Source organism: Rattus norvegicus, chromosome 6 (assembly GCF_036323735.1).
Source record: "Rattus norvegicus strain BN/NHsdMcwi chromosome 6, GRCr8, whole genome shotgun sequence".
Lineage (NCBI taxonomy): Eukaryota > Metazoa > Chordata > Mammalia > Rodentia > Muridae > Rattus > Rattus norvegicus.
Window position 1 is genome coordinate 25,625,328 of NC_086024.1, and position 25,049 is coordinate 25,650,376.

A 25,049-nucleotide genomic window follows, 5' to 3' on the forward strand; every position below is an offset into this window, starting at 1 on the left:
TAGATGAATCTCTGTGCGTTCACTGCCAGCCCGGTCTACATAGTGAGTTCCAGGCCAGCTATGACTCTATAAGACCTGTATTTTTTTAAAAAAAGGCAACTCAGACAAAAAGTTGACCCACTGTCTAAACTGCATGTATGTAATCAAATATATGTTGTATTTGATATGAAGATATGCCCTTTCCCGTTAAAATAAAATGTTTGGTGTCTGGGGCAGGCTCAGGGAGGAAAAACTTTTCCGAAAAAAACGCCTCAACTTTCTGAGGCATCCATACTGAGGAAAGCCGAGACCTCTCTTATCGTGAAATTCAGAGGCTATACTGAAAAAAAAAAAATCAAATGACATTTTTCAGAAGTTCATTGTTTTTACTCCTGCCCTAGGCCGTGGTTGAGAACGCACAAATTTGGCCTTCTATGGTAGCTCTCAGGTAAAATGAGCACGCGCAGCTTCAACTCTACAGCTGTCACTCTAAAAAGCCAGGCTCGACCTGGCTCCAGCTGCTCCCGCGCCAGCCTCGCCCCATGCTGTGCACATGCGCATTCCAAAAGCTCCGCGCCCCCTGGCTGGGTCTCGGAGCCTAGCTGCCACGCCGCCGGTCTTCCTGCCCTTCTTAGGGCAGCTAGCCTCATTATCTGATAGTGCGCACGCGTCGAACCGGCCATTTTCAGCCGGTGAGGTGGAGCAGTAGGCGGAACCAAACTGCTTGCGCACGCTCAGGGCATGCGCAATGCGGAGACTGAGGCGCCAGCTGTCGACTTGGAAGTTCCGGGGAAGGAGCGCATGCGCGAGTGTACGCGTTGCCGGCGAGAGGGCAGCCTGACGACTCGGAAATTTGAATACCACAGTAGCATGGAGTGTGACCTCATGGAGACTGACATCTTGGAGTCGTTGGAAGATCTAGGGTAAGACCGCGGGGGCATGAGTTTCTGAAAGTCCACTCTGCTAGAGCCCCGGGAACTCCTCGGGCGCTCGGTCGGAGCCACCTGCCTTTCCACGCCGCACCCGACTCCCGCCGTAGCTTCCCGCTGGCCCAGGGACCCCCCCGTGCCACGTCCACACCTACCCCGCGGACTCGGCTCCGACAGCCCTCGTCCTCCCCGATGCACCCTACAGCCCGGCTACCGGCACCGTGTGTCAGTCATGCGTGTCATTGTCTGGGCTCCGATTCTCACCACCCCCACTCCCCAAGCTTTCTCTTCTAGCCTCCCGTCCTCTCACCCTACCCCCACTTAAAGGTTTGCCAAAGTTGTATCTGCTTTCCTACTTGGCCCCAAGATTTCCTACTTCTGTCTTGAGCTTCTGTCCTCCACCCTACTTCTCTCAAAAAAAAAAAAAAAATCTTTGCTCAGTCATCTCTGCATGCACCTAGGCTTCCAAAAGCGCACGCCTGGGCGATGCAGCCGGCTCTCAAGCCCGCTCAGCTGTGCACCTAACCTTTCACCACCTGCTTTGGAAATCGCAGTCAGTGACTTCTGACCCCCAGCACATCCTCGCTGAACTCCCAAGATTCCAGGATCGTCTTCACCCACCAAGAGTCAGCATACTTACATCTTGTCTCTCTTGTGAGAATTACCCAGTCATAGTCTTCAGTGTTTAGAAATTTGGAAATAAGGCTCAGTTATCTCGTTGGGCCACCCAGATCAAGGTGCTCAAACTTGAGAACCTGGAGTCTCTTAGGCTAAAACAAAACAAAACCCGACATGATTAAGTATTTGCCTGTGGTTAACTTCAGGGGAAAATAAGCACAGTTAGCTAGTTTTTGAGGTGGTGCGGCAATAAAACCCTGGCGGTGTAGATCTGACTCACAGAGGTCCTCCTTCCTCTGGCACCTGACTGCTAGGATTAAAGGAGTGAGCTCCCATCCCCTGCTGATAGTTGTACTTTTTTAACTGTAGTCCCTTATCAAAGCTTAATTTTAGGCTTAGGAAATTCCTGAGAGAAACCTTATTTAGGGAAGGATACCTTGAGGTATCCAAAGCTCAACTCATGTGAGTAGCTTGGTGACCTAGTCCGTACGTACTGACCATAAAGGAAGCAAAGTTGCTATCATTGTTAACCTGAGCCACCACGGTCATTTCTTTGAATCACATTTTGTGAGTAACCCAGACTTGGCAACTTAGTTCCTGCAATGGGCCATAAGGAAGTCATATTCTGCAAAATGGATGCTTTTCAACGAGTGTGTAAAGATGATTAGCTAACTCAGTAAACACTTTTAAGGGACACTTGCTCTGTGCCAGTGTGGGGCTTTTCCTTGGGCTATAAGTTCATGTGGAAGCTCTGAGAAGCATACAATGAGAAGCCCTGAGGAAGGTCTCTTCCCTTGAAAAGGCAGTGTTGAAGGAGTGGAACAAGAGGCGAGGGGCATTCTGTGCAGGCGAAGATAACTAACTAGCAGCCATGGGTGAAATGGCTTCCCATTACTGTTCTTTGATCCTAATGATGTTTTCTGGTCTGGCTCACTATAACGAATTATTCCTGCAACAGTTGCCCTCAAATAAATAGTTAGGTTGCATTGTAATATAAACTGGAGTTTTTCTGAAAGTTAAATTAATTTTAACGTAGTGTGGTTTCATTCAAGCATTATTAAAAGTCATCATTAGCTGATTACTGTGTATTTTTAAAGAACTTGCTCCAAAATTACAGTTGAATACTATCTTTTTTCTTTTGGTTTTTCAAGACAGGTCTCTCTGTGTAGCCCTGGCTGTGCTGGAACTAGCTCTGTAGTCCAGGCTGGCCTCGAACTCAGAGATCTATCAGCATCTGCCTCCAGAACAGCAAATGCTATCTTTTATCTCTAACCTAGCACACAGTAGCAGCTACTGTTGACTGAATGTGGAGCACAAGGAGGACTTTCTAAGCCTGGGCCTTTTATTCAAATGTCTCTTCTATCGACCGTGTTTTGTTTTTATGTATACGTGCGTGTTTGTCAGTGTGTACCATGCGTATGCTTGATACCTCAGGAGGCCAGAAGCAGAAGCCAGATCCCCTATACTAGAGTTATATGAAGTTGTCAGCTGACCAATGTGGATGCTGGGAACTGAACCCTGCTGGCCCTCTACAAAAGCAGCAAGTGTCCTCACCTGCTGAGCCATTCCTCCAACTCGTCCCCTCTGGCCATCCCTTTTTTTTTTTTTTTTTTAAGATTTATTTATTCTATGTATATGAGTACACTGTAGCTGTCTTCAGACACACCAGAAGAGGGCACTGGATCCCATTACAGATGGTTGTGAGTAACCACTGAGCCAGCTCTCCAACCCCCACCCCCCTTTTATCTAGTTGCAGGATGATGTATGATTTTTTGTGAGTGTGAAAGATTTCTTTCTAATCCATTTCATAGTAAACATAGGCATATTTAAAAGAATCTCAAAGGATCCAGACCCCTGAATATCATGTTAAGTATTTTTAATGTATGTCCTTGATGACAATATTTTTATTTAATATTTCACTTAAAAGAATATAATCTTAACTAAGCTGCTCTGTGTTTGTTTGTTTGTTTTATACTGGGCACAGTAGCGCATTCTTTGATGCCAGGGGGAAGAAGCAGGCAGATTTCCATGAGTTTGAGGCCAATCTGATCTACATATTAAGTTCTAAGACAGCCAGGATTATATAGAGAGATTGTTGTCTTTAAAAAAACACTACACTTATTTATGTGTGTACTTGTTGAAGTCAGAGACAGTTTGCAGTTGATTTTCTTCTTGTATGGTGTGGTCAAGCCTTGGCGGCCAGCACCTGCTGAGCCATCTCACAAGCCCAACAATGTATAATCGAAGAGTGCGTGATTGCGTCTTTGATTGATTCATTAAGACAGATCTTGCTAAGTTTCCTGGGTTGGCCTCAAACTCTTGATTTCCCTGCTTCAGACTCTTGAGTAGTTGGTATTATATTAATGCCAGAACACCCTGTTCTGATTACTCTTAAATTCTTATGCCTGGGCAGCATGAGACCCTGTCTTAAGGGGGGAAAAAAAAGTTCAAAAGACATATTTATAAAATAAATGATTACTTGGAAAGGTTCCTAAGCAAATCTCCAGAATAAAATCTAATTAATTATGGTAAGAGAGTAAACTGCCAAGAAGCTTTCAGTGAGTGTGTAAAAGTTGACTGTGTTCATTGCATTCATAGATATGGTGGGGTTTCTACATTGAGTTTTAGGGGGTTTGTTTTGAAGGGGACACTGTTTAAGACAGTGTCTCCTGTATCTTAGGCTGGCTTTGAACTCTTCGCAAACGACCTTGAACGATTGATCCTCATGCCTCCAGCTCTCCAGTGCTAAGATTACTAGTGAGTGCCACTACGCTCAATTTATAAAGTGTTGGGATCTAAACCATGTCTGCTAGGCCAGCACTCTCCCGCCCAAGCTGCATCCCCAGCCCTCACGTGTTCCAAAGGTTTGAGTTGCAGTCATCATTTGGTTGGTGACTTTGTTGTTTTGTTCTGAGGACCTCACTGTGTGGATGTCACTGTTGCTGTAGGCAAAGGTTCTTCTCTGTTTCCCAAGGGCTGAGATTAAGGATTGTTCCATCATGTCCAGCTTGACTTTTTCTTCATTTAAAACTTTTTAAAGATTTTTTTTCATGTCTATAAGTATTTGCCTGTATGTACATATGTGTACCACATGCATATTGTTTCTTTGCATAAGCAACAAGCAGATGTGTTTTACCTGCAACATACTGCACGTTGATTTTTCCTCTGAAATGCACTTTCTTCGTCACCAGTTACAAGGGCCCATTGTTGGATGATGGTGCACTGTTGCAGGCCGTCTCTGCTGGAGCCGCTTCCCCTGAGTTTACCAAACTCTGTGCTTGGCTGGTGTCTGAATTAAGAGTCCTCTGTAAACTAGAAGAAAATGTGCAGGCAACTAACAGTGAGTAATTCTTCTCTTTTTAAACGTAGAGTCGGGCATTGTGAACAGACATTATTACTGTTAGAGCTAAAGTTTTAAAAGTTTTGTTAACTGGAAAGAAACATGTCAAGCCCTGGGCTCCCTAGCACACACACATACACACCACACACACACACACACACACACACACACACACACACACACACACAGAGTGATTTTGATGTTGTTGCTGTTTTCAAGATAATTCTAAATATAAGGCTACAACAGTAAAAATCTATGCAGAGACTGAAAAGATCCTTTTACTGAAACAGAAAACTATAGAGTACATATATAAATATATGTGCTTGCCTTTGTTTTGTTTGTTTTTAACAGGGTTTACCATGTAGCACAGCTTGGTCTTGAACTCACGATCTTTCGGCCTCAACCTGATGACTGCTGGGATTATAGGCTTGACCCACGCTGTCTGTATTTTGTGAAACTTGAATTGTGAAATCCTGGATTGGTGTCTACTAGAATTTAGGATGTTCTTCTTTTAGGTCTACCAGATTCCAGGTCTGTGTGCAGTATGCCATGTGTGCATTGTAACTATACTGTGCTTGGGAAGAATGGGGACACTCCGTTAGACCACTGTCATATCACTGGAACCCACCATTGTAACCAGGTGCAGCACCCCTGATTGTAGAGTTGAGAGCACCAGTTTTCTTGTTTGCCTGTTTTCTTGGCATTTATCACTAGTTTGTTGACTCTGAATGAGCTTGGAACCTGACACTCCACCTTCAACTTCTTCCTGTCATAGGTAAAGTTCTAATGGATAGGAAGTAAGACTGTCTGCCTGTTAGTGTACCCCTGGGACAGTGTAATCCCATTTTGAAGAGCTCACTCTCACTTGCTGATGTACATTTTATTTCTTGGTATGTTTGAGACCCAGGGAATTGTGTAACTCAGACATGTCTCTCAGAGTGCAGGCCGGTTTGAGGTAATTTTGCATCAGCCTCCTAAGTGCTGGACTTTCCACACCTGGCCCATTAGTATATTTAATATGTGCAGGTTGGCCGTGTTGTTTAGCCCATGTTTGACTAATTCAATTAACAAGATCTAGTGTCATAATAATAATGGTAGCATATGTTTATTACACGCCTTGTGTTCTCAGCAGTACTGGTCAACTCATTTAGACCTCAGGGCAGTTCTATGAGTTAGCTTTTATTACTCTTATGCAGTCAGTGACAAAAGGACAAAGAAATTAGGTACATTGCCTGGGGTCATATAATCAGGCTTCAACCACAAAGCATCAGGAGACACTGGGGAGCAGTGCTTTTAACCACTTTGGCAGTTTGCCACTTACTGTGTCTGATTTGTAAAAACCTTTAAGATGCTGTTTGGATACTGTTACTGTTTTTAACAGAACACATAAAACAGGTTAAGAGTGGTTGCTCTGCTTGTATAGAGGGAGGGAAGGGTTAGCACAGCTCTTCCTCATCTCCAGCTTTTAGTAAGAGCCTTGTGGATCTCTGGGATGCTTCGGTCATAGCTGATAAACTCTGATGGTGCCCCCTCTTCTCTCACCTCCTCATCTTCCAGCTGCCTCTAATGGAGCTCTGTGGACCTTTAGGGTTGACAAGCACAGTTTGATAAACACATGAGGAAAAAATGGACTTGGGACTTGAAAATGACTCTAAGGCTTATTAATTTCTATCCATCTGCAATATTGAGAAGAGAGCAGTCAAAATAGTGAAGATGACACCCATCCCCCACTTACCCATTAAACCTCAAAAAAATTTTTTTCTTTTTTTTCGGAGCTGGGAACTGAACCCAGGGCCTTGCGCTTGCTAAGCAAGCACTCTATCACTGAGCTAAATCCCCAACCCCTCAAAATTTTTTTATATATATTTATTTTTATTTTGTGTACATTGGTGATTTGATTGCATGAATATCTGTGTGAGGGTTTTGGATCCCCTGGAACAGGAGTTACAGATGGTTGTGAGCTGCCATGTGGGTGCTAGGAATTGAACTCAGGTCCTCTGGAAGACCAGCCAGTTCTCTTAACTGCTGAACCATCTCTCCAATCTCCTTTTTTTTTTTTTTTTTCCCATGTTATGAAATACAGAGCTGTAAGTCATGTTTGCTGCCTTCTGGTTTCAATTAACTGAGAATATGAAGTACAAGTGAAAACAACTGCTGATTGCACAGTAATTGAACCCTTGCTTTTGTGGTTCACAGGAGGAAGAAATCAATGAGCGCAAGAGTATTAGGGAGGCCTCGTGGAGAAGCGCAGAGGGCTTGGATGGATGAGGGAGATTCACTAGTAAAGAAGGGCACAGTCACCCTGTCAGTCATAGCTTAAATAAAGGCTCAAAAGTAACTGTGAGCTGGGCTTCCCTGGGACACTGAGGAAAACGGCGTGGCTTAGTAGAGCCAGTGTTTGTGGGATTGGCACAGACGGTTGTGACTGGATGCACTGGAAAAGGCAGACACGAACAGTCAGAGTCCTTGACGGCAGGTGGGGGAACCGCTGAGGTATACAGTTAGAGCCATTGAAAATGCTCAGGTAGAGCTGGTGAGCTGTAGCTCAGCAGGAAAAGCAGTTGGCATGCAACCCTGGTGACCTGCGTTTGGTCCCTGCAGCCCACCGTAAAGGTTGGAGGAGAGAAGCAGCTCCACAGTCCTTCTGACTTGCGCACACTTACACACACACAGAATAATAACTAACAGCTTGACTGTCAAGTAAGGGGCGAGCCCAATGCACACTATAAAAGGGTTTTGTGGTGGTGTGAGAAAGGATAGATTAGGAGAAGAGCTGAGACAGGAAAAGCCTAGTGGGGATTCCATTTTGAGACTAATGCTGCCAAAATTATTTTAATCCTCCCAAGGTCCAAGTGAAGCTGAAGAATTCCAGCTTGAGGTGAGTGGGCTACTTGGGGAGATGAACTGCCCATATCCTTGTCTGACATCTGGGGATGTGACCAAGCGCCTTCTTGTTCAGAAGAACTGCCTCCTTTTGCTCAGTAAGTTCATGGCAACTAGAATGTAGCTATTTTGTCTCTTTTCCATAAGTATTATGTGTGTTGTTGTTGTTGTTGTTGTTGTTGTTGTTGCATTTTGCTTGTTGTGACTTTAATTCAAACCCTGTCCTTTTTAAAAGAAGACTTAGCTACATTTCCAGCTAAGAGCTAGTGGAGGCATGTACACCAGTGGCGCTCTGGTTGGATAACTGACCTCTCCCAGCCTCTGCTTTGGCACTCCTCTAGCTGCTGCACCTCTCCCTTGCTGGCCAGTGGAGATGCTGGAGTTTCATGCCAGTGTGCCACCCTAAACATGCATTCTAGATGGAAAGCACACATTTAGTAGATGCAAGCCTGTGGAGACAAGGAAGTGTTAGGCAAGAAGCAGTGCTCGCATGATGGTGATGTAAAGGTGTTTTGTTTACTGGGGTTTCTTTGAATTTGTTTCTGAGTATACATGGTCAGCACTTAAATGGCTCCTCTACCACTGATCATTGTGGAACATCTTTTTTTTTTTTTTTTTTTTTTTTTTTTTATGAAAAGTTCTTTCCTTCCTGTCTTTTAAAAAGATATACAGTCAATAGACTCATACATTGTATTGCGTTATATAAACTTCCCAGTAAGCTCCAGCAGTAATGTCAACTCAGAACCTTCGCATTCTGAAAGTGAGCTAGATTCAGCTTTGGTTAACTGAACGTCCTATGACAATCATAGTCCAGAAAGTTTGTTTGTATTTATAGCTGTACTGTGGAGTCTCAAAATATTCAAACCACAGTTTTGAAGGTTTTATGTTGGGTCTGTTGTTGTTGTTTGTTTGTTTTTGTTTTTGAGAAAATGTACTGTAGGTATTATATTTAAAACTAAAAACTATTGCAGTGACTTAACATCCCCTTTGTCTGGTATTTGCTGCAGGGTCAGGATATGCATGCAGGGTCAGGACTTGCATGCTGTAAACACTGAATTCATGCCTAGCTTTTATATATTTATTCGGTCTCCTTCAGATTGTGACTGGCACAGTAGCACAGGTCTAAGTGACTCTTCTCTGTAGTATCGCTTATCCTGATTAGTTGTGCTTGTCACTTACATTCTCTACATAGGGAGATAACACCCACTGTGCAGAATGCTTGGAAGTAACTCCAGAAAGCTGAGTCTTCCATAGAACTCAGCCTTCTTCCTACTGACATCTAAGAAACCACAATGACTGTAAATCTTTATAAAGTGCTTTTAACTCCTCGCTAGTTCTTAAGCAGACTCTACTGACTAATTTTGGAATTGGGGTCATAATTATAAACTTTATTTTTAAGAGCTGATCCCTAAAGAGCTTATCAAGAGTGCACAACCACATGCCCCTCCTGTAAATAAGTGAAGTGTGAAGCGGCTGAAGGTTGCTCTCCTTTTACATCCTTCACAAGGCACACTGGTCCCGTTCCTTGTCCTTGTCACTGCAGCCAACACTGCTGTCAGTGTATAACCTCTTTCCTTGTAGCATTTCAGACACGTGCTCATTGGTGCTCCGTGTTACTTTCTACTGTGCCCAGTGTCAGTTTTGTCGCATCGCGATGCCAGGATTGTCCTCCTCCCAGCACCCTGCTGCCCTGATCTGAGTTGTTTAGCACATGGTACTTAGGAGGAATTAAGTGAACCTCATTGGAACTGCCAGAATAGAGTATAGTCTTTAGGTTTAGGGACTCTGGGCTGTTCACTGGCCTTCTCTGGTTCTCGTTTTATATTCATAGCTAGGTTAAGTTTGAGCTCCTAGATGAAGGGGAAGACATTTTGATTCTCGAGTAGATTGTCAGTAAAGTCATCTTTGATTTGGGGGTTTATAGTATTCCCACAGTGCCTTTCTAGTGCTGTGACTGTGTCAGTTGCTTTAGTTTTAGTCATGTGATGGTATTAGTTAGTTTCCGGAATGACGGACTATCTCATCCCAAATTTAGACAACCAGTATATTAAATCATATGTTATATGATTTTCCAGAACAAGGGTTGGCAAACTTTATTAAAGGGCCAGACACTGAATAGCCCCAGCTAGGCATACTATGAGGTCTCAGTGGCAACTACCAACCTCCTGGGTCTCTACAGAAACACAGTCAGCGATGTATGAAAGCAAGTGTCAGGACACTGGTAAAAACCTGTTTACAACGGCATCAGTTACGTTCATAACCACAGAGTTTGCTTTTTCATTGTCTTAACACCCAAGTATAGCTTACTGCATGGAGCATGCTAAGATTCACTAAAGCCACGTGGAATGTCCTCTGCAGACACTCGGCTGTATTTATTAGTTTAGAATAGGAGTTGACGGCGTCTAAGAAATGATTTAGCAAAATCATGACCCCCTTGGCGTCCGTCTGAGGACAGCAACGGGCATATTTAGGCTGACCACGCTTTGCTGATTCTGATAGGACTGAAAAGCCTAGAAAACACCTCCCTAAAGAGCAGAAGCAGACTTTGCTGAATGCTTGGAAACCCTACGGCGTAGACAGAAGTGTCTTTGAGACAGCTATAGGAATGTCAGTTACTAGTTAGGCTTCTGCTGAATTACGTGAGATGTGGCCCTCATGTATAATCAGCTAAAACAGTTCACAAGGGAACATTGAGCACAAAGGGAATGCTAACAAAAGGAGCCAGCCCAAGGGATGGCTCCAGGGGTACAGGTTCTTCCCACCAAGACTGACTGACATAGGAGTTCAAACTGCCAACCCCCATAGTTAAGAGAACTATGCAAAGTGTCCTCTGAACTCCATCCATGTGCTGTGGTATGCACACATGAATGCATACACACATGAAAAGATACTGAAAAGCAGAAATGGTTTGAAAGCTTTGTTGTTTTGGTGGGGAAGAAGGTGAGTAATGTGGAGAGGGAGGGCATTTGGGAAGGGCCAACGAGACAGCCCCTAGCAGGTGAGTAAGGCCACTGGAGAAATGAGAGGAGACCCTTAGAAAGCCCAGCATCTTTACACTTAGGATAGTCCTGACCAGTTCTAGACAGACTGATCATGAGAGAGATAGGGACAGTTTTGTCATTGTGCCTGCATCTTCAAAGTGGAAATTGGCCATTTTTCACCTTGTGCAAAATTTTTAACAGATGCCAACCCCTGTTCTAGAGGTAGCATGATGAAATGCAAGAATCTAGATCTTTAGGCGTAAGCAGCCTTGGTCTCCAGTTTCAAACTATTGCCTGATGTTGATTAACCTGTAAACAGTCCGTGAATACCTGAGTTACATAAGCAGTGTAATGTTACACGTTGTTAGCAGGTAACAGTGGTTTTCATCTCTTGTTCTGTCCATTCTTGCAGCTTTAAAAGTTACGTATCAGTAGCTCATAGCGTTGTGACTCCAGACTGATGGCTATTAACTGTAGTATCTTATTTTGAAATCTTATTTTGTTTACTTCAGCATACCTCATCTCAGAACTAGAAGCTGCCAGAATGCTCTGTGTGAATGCTCCTCCAAAAAAAGCTCAAGAAGGAGGCGGTAGTGAGGTCTTTCAAGAGTTGAAAGGCATATGTATTGCTCTAGGAATGTCCAAACCTCCAGCCAATATAACTATGTTCCAATTCTTCAGCGGGATTGAGAAAAAAGTAAGCCCTTTAGTACCGATCGTAGCGTATTAAAGGCATAGTCCTACGTTTGCTTGAAATGAAACATTTACTCTATTTCTCTTAATGGGAACCTAATTTACATATTAATAAGGAATGTTAATAAATGAGTTTTGGGTTTTAAATCCTAGATACCTTAAAGAGAAATTAATATTTTAGTGGGCTTTTGGTTTTGTTATTTTTAAACATTGACATGTTCTTTTTAAAAAATGAAACTTTATACTTTGGTTCAGAAGCTAAAGTAAGTTAGATATATGTAAAAATAACTAAGATTCTTAAGTCCTTTATAAAATGATTGAACTTTGAGGCGATTTTTATAGCGTTTGTCATTATTACTATGCTTCCCCCTACCGACTGGACAGAAAAGGACATTAATAAGTTCCGTTTTCTAATCCAGTTGCTTTGGGTCTGTGTGTTTCCTAGCAAACTCAATTTGCTGACTACTAACATAGTGTGTGAAAATAGAATCACTTTTATGTCACACATTATCAGCAGAATACTGATTTATATATATGTGTGTGTATATGCATGTAAATGATTAGGAACAAGCCATTTTAATTTAAAAATGGATGAGTAAAAGCAAGTGGTATTTGTCGTATAAAGTTACTTCCTGTCTGAATATCTGCTGGCCTCATTTTCACCGTGGGGTGAACGCTGTGGGGCACAAGAGTGCATCTGTAGTCCGTATTCTGTGTTCATTCATCATTCAGCTGATGCTCAGTCAGGGCCCCTGGTGTCAGGCACTGTTCGGGTCCAGGGAGGATCCATGCTTCTCTAGTCACGGAGGAGTGGGACAAGCCAGTGTCTATCTCATGGGTCATTACATTTATGTTTCAAAACTGCCTCTCCCATTGCTTCTGTCAGGATTCTTCTTTTGATGGCAAGATATGATGGGAATTGGGTAATGAGGAAGATGCATAGTACTTTTAGATTTTTTTTTTATTCATTTATTTGTTTTTTGTGTCAGTTAAAGGAAACATTAGCAAAAGTTCCACCTAATCATGTGGGAAAGCCGCTATTGAAGAAGTCGATGGGACCGGCCCACTGGGTGAGTCTTGAACCTCCTGAGTCAACTTCCTCCGGAACCTTCCTTTATGTCAGCACTCATAGCCCAGGTTGGCCTCAAATTGGTGGCTATCCTCTTGCCTCAGCCTTCCAAGTTCTGTGATTTCACCTGATTTAAATTATATTTTCTGATATGTAATTTGCTAATGGACATCCTTGAAATATTTTGACAAACCTCCAGATTTATGAAGAACAAATTTTATTTGTGTGTGATTTGAAGCACTTATCTCATAATTTGTAAATATTTCATGCACTTATTAAATGAAGTTTGGTATGAGAGAGGCGCCTTTTTCTACTGGCCAGATGGATCCAAACCTGCTTGAGCTGAACCAGTGTGACACAGTGAATTATGGGAAAACTAACCAAGAATTCTCAAGTTACCTCTATTATTGTTTGAGACTAAACTTTTCTATCCTGTCACTTCACTAACCATTCACATATTAGCCAGTGGGAAGGGCCGTGTGGGGAATGCTGGGGAGTCACTTGTGAAGGCATCAGTTCTTCTTTAAGGGGTCCAGGCACATGGCATAGATCCTAACTGGTTGCTTAAATTGTGCTTTAGGAAAAGATAGAAGCCATTAACCAAGCCATAGCCAATGAATATGAAGTTCGGAGGAAGCTGCTAATCAAACGTTTGGATGTCACTGTCCAGTCCTTTGGCTGGTCTGACAGAGCTAAGGTAAGCTGAAGGAATTGTTTATAGACACCGTCCCTAAACTCCTGAAAGGAGAACTTCCAGGTGACCCAGCCCCGCCTGCCCTCACTGCCTGCTCTTTCAACAAGTTGGAATTCTTAAGTACGAGAAACAATACAGAGTCTAAAATGATTTCCTACCATCTGGAACCCAGTAAACTCCTCCTCAGATCTTTAATCTTTTTAGTTGTAGTGTTTGTTTTCTGTGCCCCATCTAAATTTTAACATTTGTCTTTGTACACTTTTGTTTCAACAGAGTCAAACAGAAAAATTAGCTAAGGTTTACCAGCCAAAGCGTTCAGTCTTGTCTCCCAAAGGTAATATTTCCATTGCTCATCTTTTGGCCGCCAGACAAGACTTGTCAAAGATTTTAAGGACAAGCAGTGGGTCCATAAGAGAAAAGACTGCCTGTGCCATTAATAAGGTGACTAGAGTACTTTTGATTTCCTTTCCAGTACGTTGTCTGTCCGTAAAATGAGACGCTTACGTTGTCTTTCTTACCCCATAGGTGCTGATGGGCAGGGTGCCTGACAGAGGTGGCAGACCTAATGAAATTGAGCCTCCGCCCCCAGAGATGCCACCGTGGCAGAAGAGACAAGATGGCCCCCAGCAGCAAGCAGGAGGCCGAGGCGGAGGGAGAGGTGGTTATGAACATTCCTCATATGGAGGACGAGGAGGTCATGAACAAGGAGGGCGAGGTGGACGTGGTGGCTATGACCACGGTGGCCGAGGGGGAGGAAGAGGAAATAAGCACCAAGGAGGCTGGACAGACGGAGGTAGTGCAAGTGGAGGTGGCTACCAGGATGGCGGTTATCGAGATCCGGGCTTCCAGCCTGGTGGCTATCATGGTGGCCACAGCAGTGGCTACCAAGGTGGTGGCTATGGTGGTTTCCAAACATCTTCATATACAGGAAGTGGATACCAGGGTGGTGGCTACCAGCAGGACAATAGATACCAAGATGGCGGGCACCATGGCGAACGAGGCAGTGGTCGTGGGGGCAGAGGTGGTCGAGGAGGTCGGGGAGGACGTGGAAGCCAGGGAGGAGGCTGGGGAGGAAGAGGGAGCCAGACTTATCACCAAGGGGGCCAGTTTGAACAGCACTTCCAACATGGAGGCTATCAGTATAGTCATTCTGGATTTGGACAAGGAAGACATTATACTAGTTGAGGCTACAGACACATTTTGCTAGAGCTCAAGTAATAGAAACTTAGTTTCAGAATCTGAATCCAACATCTATTTCGAATGAATGTAAGACCACAGGTGGCAGGCATACTTCTGCTTAGGATAACCATTTGCCGGTCTTCATTCAGTTCTTTCTCTCTTTTTATTACTAAACAGTTTTACATAACACTGTTTATTTAAGAAGCATATCTCGTCTTTCTATGAAAAACAAATCTTAAAGGCAATTTCAGTTGCCTTTAATTGACCAGTAGACTAATCCAGTTGAAACATACATGCTTTTTTGAAGAAATTACTTGAATAAAATAGTTTTCACATTTTCAATATGCAAGTTTTAAAAATGAGGATTTGCCTAGACTTTTTTTATATTTACTGCTGGGAAACCTTCCTCATTAACAACCCATGTGTGTTTTCGTAAACTATTCTCCCAGCATAGCTCTGCCCTGATTGGCATTTTGTCCAGAGAAATTTCGTCACCTTTCTTTCTGGTAGACCTGTTGGGTTGGTTCCTATTACGTGAGCTCTTTTGCAGATAGCACATTCAGTAGCCTTATCCTGTGGGTGGAATACTATACCATATGCTCCTCCAAAATCCACGAACACGGCCAAATCCATGAACACGACAAAAGCAAACTAAGTTGTGAACCGTAGTACCTGTAGGCACTTAGTTAAGTATAGCAACTCAAACAGACCTGCATCCATCCAAGACAAAAGTCCCTCCTTCAACCTTGTTTTTACTTGAAATTCGCTAGAAGAAAGGGTGAGCAGACATGTGTTTTATGCACTAGTTACAAATACAAGTTGGCTTGCTTTACACAAGAGACCCTTCTTGTGACGGAAGTGCACTACGAAGTGAGATCGAGTCCTGCTCAGTGCAGGAGGCCCTTCATTATTGCTGCAGAAGACAGAAGCCTGGCTGAGTCACCCTCCACGTCTATACTGAAGTCACTCGATGCTTCTGCCGGGTTTTTGTACATGTAAACACTGTCAAGCTGTGAAAGAAAGTAGCTGGAGGTGTGTTTGTGTGAGAGGTGAGCAATAAATTCATTGTACATTCTCTCCTTGCCTTGGCAGTTTTATTTTAGCTATTTTCATACTAAATTGTTCTGGGCATTTGTGTCAAGCTTATGGAGTAAGGCTTTTGTTCCTGAACAGTATTTCCTTATGTAAAAGGTGGCCCTTTTTCTGGAAGCTAAAACAAACTGCAAGGGGAAAAGCTATTTCCAAATTTCCTTATTTATAACAATATGGCTGGAAAGCTTTACTCAGACTCTGTCCACTGGGTGTAGCTGTTGCTACTCGCGTGAGGCATGCTACATTAATGCCACTCCCTAATCTCTCAGGTTTTGCTTTCTAGTTCTTCCTAAAAACAGGAACTTGGTTTTCTTAGAAGAAAGTGAACTGGAAAAAAATAGAAAATAGAAGAGAATTTGTATCTTCTGCTAAATGGAACATCTTTAATGTTTATCGTAGTGTGATGTATTTGTGTGAGATACGTATGTGTGAGTGGGGGCACATGTCTTAAGGTCACAGGACAACTTGCAGGAGTTAGTTACTCCCTTTAACAGAAGGAATTAGGAGGTCAAATTTGGGTAGTAGTCAGGCCTGAAAGCAGACACCTTACTCTGAGTCATCTCACAGGACCTAAATATACTGTATAAGCCAAAAGTGTTTTTTAACTTTAAAAGTACTTTATTATTGAAATAAGGGTTTTCTGAGTATTAACACTATCCTTGAAAGATGAATATGTTCCTTTTATTAATTTTAGCAAATTTCAGCTAGCTTTTGTAATTGTAAGATGTTTAAAATGTTTTGCTAAAAATGAATTAGAGTGTAAGGTTTCTTTTAAACAGCAATGTATACATAGGTTTACTGTAGGGGGTTCCTGTTAGAAGTAGAGTTGTCACAGCCGCATGCCTTGAAATAATACCTTAGGTAGATACTTGCTTTAATTGCTTTCATAACCCGGGACTCAACAGCATTCCCACTAGACTGACTTACTCTTGACAAGCAGCGTTTTGGTTTATTCTTAGAAGGTTGCTTTCTCAAGGATGATCATGTGAGGGTAAATAGATTTCTCCATGACCTTAAATTCTACATCCTTGTTTATGATCTAAACTACACATTGTTGTTCACATTGAGAAGCCATAAAAGAATTTAGTTTCTCCCCTTGACCGTAAGTTCTCTAGATAAGATATCCCCACCACCAGCATTACCATATTAGCATTGTCGGACTTTGCAGAGCGTGTTCTCTTCAATGGTGGCCTATTCTGTTTCTTTGTGCTTGGAGTCTTGATATGTTCAAGCTGTCCTCAAGCTATCTTGGGTTCACCTCAGCCTCCCAAACACATAGTTCTACAGGCAAATGCCACCAACCACACCTGGGCTGATCTTGTAGACTCTTAACCTTGTAGTCAGTGGTGATTTTACTGGAGTCAGGCATATGGGGATTTCTTTGAGAATCAAGGTTTTTAGGAGATAAGTTTTCACATGAACTACTACTAGAGCATCTGTGGAACAAGCTAGGTAGGCCTATATCCCACCCAAAATCAGGAGCTAGAACCAGGAGTCTGCTGAGAACTCGTAAGCCCTGCCACGGGACCTATTTCTTTCGTGCTGTAGAACCTGGCTGACATCCGGCTGTTCCAGACATAGACTAAATCTGGCTGAGGACAAGAACTGAAACCACTTCTCTGTGTTCGGAACTGATTTCCACTGGCCAAATCACCTTTTCCCCTAAGAATTTCACATCTTTATTTCTGTTGATTGGTTGTTTCCTAAACTCTTCTGATGTCCTTTTAACAGTAGATTTTTAAGCGGATGTAATTACCCACCACCTTCACCTATGTATCTAGTTGTGGTTCTTTGCTTTTCTTGATACAAGGTCTTCTGTAGCCTGGGCTAGTGTAGAGCTCATGTTTTTAACCCAGGGTGACCATGTGCTTGACCCTCTTCCATCTAACTCCCAGGTGCTGAGTTTATAGGCATGCACCATGTCCTTCCTGCCTTCTAGAAGTATCTGAGTTCACCTAAGTCAAAGAATACATTCATGCCCTGCTCATCACCAGATACAATGCTCTGTAAGACTTCTCCCTAACCTCCTTATTGTTTTGTTACACATTAGTGTGATCGTAGTTAGAAATACTCCTCTTGTTCAGTGACACAGCAATAAAAACTGGTGTGTGCCAATTAGGAACCCGTGTGACTTATCTAAGTCCCGGACTGGAGTATGAACTAGGTGTAGGGGCAGGAGGGAGCGGATGAAGCAGAAACAGATGAGCTGTGCTACAAGAACCGTGATGTGTAATAGGAATGGAAATGGTACAGATTTGGGCAATAATTAGATGGCAAGATGGGAAGGTTTTAAGTTACAAAAAGATACTCAAGGTAGCTATTTGTCGTTTTGCCTGACTGAGTGCGTCTGGGTGTCTTCTGTTTATGAAGGCTGCGATGAACACCTGCACCAGGCAAATGGGAACAGGAGCAGGTGCTGCCCCTAGGGTTCCAGTGTTTGTGTAGCCCTTGGCAGCAGCTGGCATTGCCCACTCTGGGTGAACCCCTCCCCCTGTAAGAGCAGCTCCCAGGCCTCCGGTGACCGAGACCCTTGGTCCTAGAACAGCTCTCTAGAACTTTTCTGGTAACTAGGACCTGCTGTTTCTCTGACTCTTCACAACCTCCCGTCCTTAAGCCTTGGCCAGAAACTATTTTTCCCATCCTTATTGATATCCTTGCTGCTGTCAGTCACCTGACAGGCTCAGCCTTGCCTCTGCCCCTGAGGCTGTCAAGCTGTTTCCATGGCTAGATGTTCTTGAGCTTCATTCTTCACTCAGATCGGTCCACTAAAATCAGTCATCATATAGGAAGCCTTTTGTTGAGTGACCCTGGTGCATCAGAAGAAGGAGCACAGACAGGAGTGTGTCTGCCTGGCTTAGTGAGCTGAGTACAGCAAAGAGCCCACAGCTGCTAACAAAGCGGTTAAATTCCCCATTCTCCCAATGTCTTATCTACACCCAGGAAAATGGTTACATTAAGGAAGAAGGAATGCTTACATTAATAATCATACCGTTAGCAATAATGTTTATAACACATTTTTAACAGTATCTTAACAATGTACTTAACACCTTCTGGGTGGCCCAAGGTAGGGAGGGCCTCCCTCTTCTGTCTCAAGATTATTTATTGTAATAAAAGTATATGAAGAAAAAGCAATATCCTGGGGTGTGTTTCATCTGAAATCTCAAGAAAATGGTTAGAAATAAAGGTTTGGGATCGGCTGGAACAAAGATCCAAGGAATTCAGATCAGGGAATGATGTCACTCACAACTAAATCCCATTAGATTAGAAGAGAAGGGTAGTGGACCAAATACGTAATCTTGAGGAATCGTGGTTTATGGGACAGATAGAAGAAAGGGTAGAAGGAAGACCAAGAAAATAGTGGCATGCAAGTCTAGTTTGAGTGGGAAATATAATTATTACTATTTATTAAGAATATTAAGTTTGCCCTAAACCTGTCCACTGTACATGCCCAGAACAACCTCCTTCCTCAGTACACTGTACCCTAGCCTGACGCATAAGTACATTGTAACTTAAAGAACATCCTTATAACTCAGCAAATCTTAGCCAATTAGTTTTCAGCTGCTCAGATTCTATCTGTGAAAGGCAAGGGTTTCTCCAGCCACCTCCCTGTGGCAGTCTTCCTTGTCTCTAGTTGTAAATATGACCTGCACTTGGGGTGTTGGTTGGGAACATGCTGCATTCTGCATTCTGCACTGCTTGGTCTGGAATGCTTTGGGCTTCTAGAGATTTTTTTCACAATATAGTTGCTCAATTTAAGCAACTTTGTAGCTAGCATTTCAAAAAACAAGGAAAGCAAGAAATTGCAGAGTGGAAGACTCCTTATTGATTCATGTTATAAAATCCTTTTAAGTATTTCTAGAATTTTGAGGACTTTTGTTTCTGTTTTATAATTATCTGGAATACAAAGCTGAAATATGGCTCAATGGCAAAATACTTGCCTTGCATGCTCATGGCTGTGAGTTCAAACCCCGGCACCAGCACTAATAGGGGAGGGATAAATAGCGCCTGTTCTGTTTGTTGGTTTGTTTGATGACACAGCCACTGAATCCACAGCCACCACAGAAACTTCTGCCCACACCCTCCTGTAAGACCCTCCAATCAATACCTGACTGACCATCTCCTTCCCTGGGCTTACAAAGATCTCTCCATTTTTTGATTTGTGCTTTAAAAAACTTTAAAACTGATTTACAGGAAAGATAAATGTGTCTCTTTCCTGAAGCTGTTCAGAACTAGAAAATGTACGGAAAAGTTTTTAAATGCTTTATCTGGAGTCAATATTTTAAAATCTTGCCATATTGCTTTATCATACTTTTCAATAGAAGTGGGGTTTTTTTTTTGTTTGTTTGTTTTTGGTTTTTTTAAAAAGACCATCTAAACTTTGCAGCCAAGCTTCCCCAGCTACATGGTAGTCTTAAGTATGGGAAAATAACTTGCCAATGGTGATACTTCTTCCCTAAGTAGACTATAGGAGTCTCTTAAAAAATAGTCTCCCATATAACCGTAAAGTCATTGTCATACTGAAGTAGATTAGGAGTCACTCACTCTTTCATGGTATAACATAGTTTAACATCTAAATTTTCCTAGTTACCATAGAAAACCTGATTTATTTAATATCTGACTCAGAATATAACCATGGTACCTTACATTGCCTTCGAGTATAGTATTTGGTCAGAACAGCAGCCCCCGTCCTTTTTCCCCCACTAATTTTATGTTTTACTTTTGAAGTGTTTAGGCCAGTTCATCAAAATGCTCGAGTGATGTTGTCCCTGTGTTCCTCTGGGGACACAGTTCCAGTATGGCTGCCTCTAAGACACTAGAGGACAAGATGGAGGAACTCTTCTCACCTGAGATTTCCAAGTGCTCTCGAGTTTTAACCAGTTCAGTCTGGTGCAGTCAGAAATGTAGCCGTCTTGATACTCTCCTGTGTACTTCCAATAATTCTAAACCCAACCTAGTTGTCCATGTCCCTACCTCACTCTTATATTCTTTTAGCCCTTTAAACATATGTATGCTTTCGATTATTTACATGTATGCAATATGTAGATTTTTCTCTAATTTACATTTTATCCAACCAGTTCCTTGTCTTGACCACCTAATTTTACATGGAAAAAATAGACAGTGTTAGAAGAAAAAAAAAAAAAAAGGTAGAACTCATCTTCATGTGACTGCCTAGAATTTAAAAGGCTCTTTTAGGCATCATTTTCATTTATATTTCTTTTTAAAGTAACTTCTGACAGATTTTAACTAAAATGGTTCTCTGAAGTACTTGAAAGTTATGAAATGTCTTTTTTTTTTTGTAGTTTTGTTTGTTTTGGTTGGTTTTTTTGTTTTTTGTTTGTGTCATGTTTTGGGGGAGAGGCAGGTGGTTTGGGTGTTTGTTTGTTTGTTTGTTTTATTTTGTTTTTTCAAGACAAGGTTTCTCTGTAGTCTGCTGGCCGAAATGTAGCTCTATAGACCAGACTGGCCTCAACCACAGAGATCTGCCTCCTGAGTGCTGGGATTTAAGGCATACACCACCACTGCCAGTTGGTGAAATGTTTCTTTTTTTTTTTTAACATGAAGAAACGGAGGCTTCCCTAGATTTACCTGATGTGAGTTGTAGTCCAAAGGTATGCTTTAGAAATGTAGTTTGGTGAGATTTATCTTGGTCCATCCAGAATCTTGCTGTCATCACTTTTGACTGTCATACTGTGATTCTCTGCCACCAGTTGACAGTTTGCTTCTCCCCACAGGGGTCTGTGTGTCTTTGCTGTTTTCCAACAGCAAAGCTCTTAGACCATTCAAAGCCTGTTACTGTGGGAATCTGGGACGTTGTTGAGAAGGCAGACCTTCGACAAAAGCCTCCAAATGCCAACTCCAGCTGCTCTGCTTTAAGCAGATCAGAGCAGAGTCCAGCGAAGGAGCGCCCTGCCCTGCCTAACTTACTGTGAAGACTTCGGCTTCGCCCTTCCCTTTAAAGGTGATAGTGGCAGGCTATGGTGCGGTTCTCTCAAATGTGGAGCCAGCCTGGCTTACCTAGAAAGTCATCAAAGTTATTAACCATCCTTCACTACAGAGTGAGGCCCTGTCTCCCTAGTTACACATAGAACGACCCCCTCTCCCAAGAAGATAAAAGTGAGGCTGGAAAGATGACTCTCGGGGGTTAAGAGCACTGGCTGCTCTTCCAGAAGTACCAGGTTCAATTCCCAGCACCTACCTGGCAGCTAACAATGGTCTGTAATTTCAATTCCGGGGGATCCAACGCCCTCATCTGGCCTTCCAGGGTACTGCATGCGTGAGGTACACTTCCATGCAGGCAAGACATCCATACACATAAAATAAGACTTAATCAAGGTGACGATGTACTACAAAACAGAGGTTGAGAGGAAGCAAAAAAAAAAAATCGGATTTGTTTTGTCATGGGCTTGTCTATTTTACTAACTCTGGAAAATTGACGAAGTCATCATTAAAGTCACCATTGGTTGTTAGTGGTATAATCAAAATTGTAAGGCATCTTCATTATGGATTAAAATTTCTTCAGCAGACTAGTAACAGTTGTGTTTGCACATGCATGTGATCCACAGGCATGCACAACATGCTAGCTACATGGATATACAACACATTGTATTTCTGTTTGTTCATTTATTTTTTCATCGAAGGTACATTTTTTTCCATATCACAGGAAGACCAAAGATACAAAATTCCTTGTATATATGAAAACTCATAAATTTCTAAACCAAATGGCAGGTGAGATAACTCCTTTGAAAAGAAATACAAAACCACCAACATTCCTTAATAGGTTTCTTTCTGGATGTTTTTAGAGAGTTTGCCTGTACTCGACTTGTCAGTTTCTGGTTTGAATTCATTAACATGTACTCTGCTGTATTTATGAATAGTAACAGACAGTCTATATACATAGATCCAACAGCACTGCCCAAGGCGCTCGACACTGAAGTGAGCTCTCATCTAGATTAATCACAGCTCCTTCAATTGAGAACTTCGCTTAGTCTTCAGTATCCCCAATCTGAATCATGCCCCACTCCAGGACTGTCGGGCACATCATGTCAGCTCTACCAAGGTTGTCTTGAGACCCTTAGCAGTTTTGTCCTCCTCTCAGTTTCTAAGGGCCAGAGCACAATTATCAGTTGAGCTATATGGAAGTGACGTCCGCAAATAACACCACAATCTGTTTTACATGGGATATACAAGTTAGCCCTCAAATGTGGACCTGGTACCTCTGTGGAATATTTCCTAACCGGTCATTTGATATGAGATGGTGCCCTCAATGACAGACAAACTCAATCACCTCAACTTTTCTTGAGTGCACTACGGCTGTTTTCAGACTCACCAGTAGAGGACATAGGATCTCATTGCAGATGGTTCTGAGCCACTGTGTGGTTCCTGGGGATTGAACTCAGGACCTCTGGAAAGGCAGACAGTGGTCTTAACCTCTGAGCCATCTCTCCAGCCCCTACATTTTTTCTTAGATTCTTGCTAAGTTCCCCATGTTGACTTGAGACTTGGGGTCTTCCTACCTCACATCCCAAGTCCAGAGATTATAGGTATTTAAACACCAGCCTGGCAGTGTCTCTATTTCTGAGCATCTTGAATCTATTGCATAAGATACACACCCAAAGAAAGACATTTAAATTATTAATATTTTAAAGGTCTAAATGGAATATCAATCCATAGTTGAGGTTTATGGTGATTTTCCTTTTTGTGAATATTTCTTAACTGTGGATGAGAATTTCTTAGGAGAAAATTAAGTTACCCTTTCCATCCAAAAATTATCTAAAATAAAAACCACAGGATTACTTTCAGCTTCCAAACTAGTTGGTTTTGTTTGTTTGTTTGTTTGTTTGTTGTTTTTTTTTTTTTTTTGGTTCTTTTTTTTCGGAGCTGGGGACCGAACCCAGGGCCTTGCGCTTCCTAGGTAAGCGCTCTACCACTGAGCTAAATCCCCAGCCCCTGTTTGTTGTTTTTTTAACCTAGTGATTCAGTGGGTTTTTCTACTAAATTTTCTCCCTTGGAATTTGATTTCTTAATTAACATTTTATTTTGAGAATTTTCAGAAAGAGTGGGGAATCCAATTAGGTAGTCAGGTATATGCATTTTTTTTTTACCATATCTAGCATGAGTATTAAGGGATCTTTGGGGATATGATTCCCCTTAGCAATCCAGGATTGGTAAGACCTAGGTGACACGCACACACACACACACACACACACACACACACACACACACACACACACGGCATGACATTGCCCAGCACAGCCACTGTGTGGTAGGACACTACAAACATTCCTTACAGAGAATCATCAGCCAAGGGCTCACTGCCTTCCAGGGTCTAAAGAATGTCTTTGTCCCTCAGTAAAACTTCAGGCCCCAGTCCCATCTAAAAGACACACAAAAGGAGCTCAAACTCAACTTATGAGACAACCCTACACACATGCACACACTTTATAAAAATAATATTGTCCAAAGGAGCTAAGTCTTGATTTTAGAGAAGGGCTATCATGCACATGCACCAAAGCTTTCATTCCCCTGGGTACAAATGGCTTTAGAGAGACGCGAGAAGCTGCTGACTATGTAACTAGGTTTCGTGGCACCTGAGTAGGGGCAGAGTACAGGAAATAAATAGTTCAGAGTCAGGGTAAATTCTCTATCCCGTAGTCCAGTCATGGGGCTCCCAGGATGACTGGAGGCCATGAGCATATTCAAATCTCTTTTCCAGACTGTTCTGAGAGGACAGTGCCTTTCAGAGCTCTTCTCTCTCCTTCCAAAGCCGACTTGATTGCCTTCGGTTTCCCCAGCTTGACCTCAGCCATCCTGCAATAGAAACCAGAACCTGCTTGAAGAGTTGGGTCTCAATTCACAAAACCAGAATGTTATTAAAATGCCATTTTCCAAATGAATATAAGGGACAATCTCAAAAGATGGGTGCTTCATAGCTTCCATATTTAGGAGAGAATTAAAACATCTTAGAGAGCCACCCAGGTGTGACCTGAGCCTGTAGTCTCCACTACTTGGGAGCCAAAGGAGGATCCCTTGAGCCCAGGAGTTGGAGGCTAGCCCAGGGCAACATCTGTCACTCCACCTCAAAAAAAAAAAAAAAAAAGAAAGAAAGAAAGAAAGAAAGAAAGAAAGAAAGAAAGAAAGAAAAAAAAGAAAAGAAAAGAAAGAAAAAGTAAAGCTAAAAACAAAAGCAAAAAAAAAAAGAAAGAAAGAAAGAAAACCAGCAGTGACTAGAGAGATGGGTCAATATGTCATAGTGCTTGCTGCAAAGTCACGGATGTTAGCACCCATGTAACAAGCGAGATGTCCAAGCTAAATATCCTGGATATCCCTGGAACCACAACCCTGAGATGGCGGTGTGAAACCAACAGGATTAGAGTGCTGGAGCTAACTGGCTTCCAACCTAGCAGAGGAAAAACAGCCTAAATTTGGAGAGACACCTGAATTAAAGAAAGAAAAATTGGAGAGGGAGGGAGGGAGAGAGAGAGAGAGAGAGAGAAAGAAAGAGAGAGAGAGAATAGAGGAGGCCATCTGACACCCATTTCTGTCCTCAGCACATGCATGCAGACACATGTGCACTGGCACACATTCATATTCA

General features: G+C 42.5%; 2 protein-coding genes across 12 annotated transcripts in view; one reads left to right on the plus strand and one right to left on the minus strand.

Annotated features, from left to right (window-relative positions):
- Window positions 1-780: 780 nt before the first annotated feature.
- On the plus strand, window positions 781-15,440 carry Fam98a (family with sequence similarity 98, member A). Of its 3 annotated transcripts, none has more exons than NM_001014073.2 (8): window positions 781-902; window positions 4,718-4,866; window positions 7,713-7,847; window positions 11,243-11,427; window positions 12,413-12,493; window positions 13,073-13,189; window positions 13,460-13,627; window positions 13,712-15,440. In NM_001014073.2, exons 1-8 carry the CDS (start codon window positions 850-852, stop codon window positions 14,369-14,371), a joined length of 1,548 nt encoding a protein of 515 aa, NP_001014095.1. In that variant the 5' UTR covers window positions 781-849; the 3' UTR covers window positions 14,372-15,440. The 3 variants fall into 3 exon arrangements, with proteins under 3 accessions (NP_001014095.1, XP_063117920.1, XP_038968088.1); XM_063261850.1 differs by lacking the exon at window positions 781-902 and adding an exon at window positions 5,218-5,397 and having other exon boundaries at window positions 4,729-4,866; XM_039112160.2 differs by lacking the exons at window positions 781-902; window positions 4,718-4,866; window positions 11,243-11,427.
- A 6,618-nt stretch (window positions 15,441-22,058) lies between these two features.
- Window positions 22,059-25,049, minus strand: part of Rasgrp3 (RAS guanyl releasing protein 3) — a 98,567-nt gene continuing 95,576 nt past the window's right edge. For all 9 annotated transcript variants that reach the window (XM_063261852.1, XM_063261857.1, XM_063261858.1 and 6 more), the window contains one exon: window positions 22,059-24,265. In XM_063261852.1, the coding sequence (XP_063117922.1) occupies window positions 24,257-24,265 (9 nt within the window). In that variant the 3' untranslated portion in view covers window positions 22,059-24,256. The remainder of the gene's footprint in view (window positions 24,266-25,049) is intronic.

What these genes read in the sequence shown, in the direction of transcription:
- Fam98a (NM_001014073.2), top strand. Translation starts at nt 850, where the DNA reads ATGGAGTGTGACCTCATGGAGACTGACATCTTGGAGTCGTTGGAAGAT. An exon ending in AAATGTGCAGGCAACTAACA is followed by an intron (nt 4,867 to 7,712) that starts GTGAGTAATTCT and finishes AATCCTCCCAAG; the next exon opens with GTCCAAGTGAAGCTGAAGAA. An exon ending in GAACTGCCTCCTTTTGCTCA is followed by an intron (nt 7,848 to 11,242) that starts GTAAGTTCATGG and finishes TGTTTACTTCAG; the next exon opens with CATACCTCATCTCAGAACTA.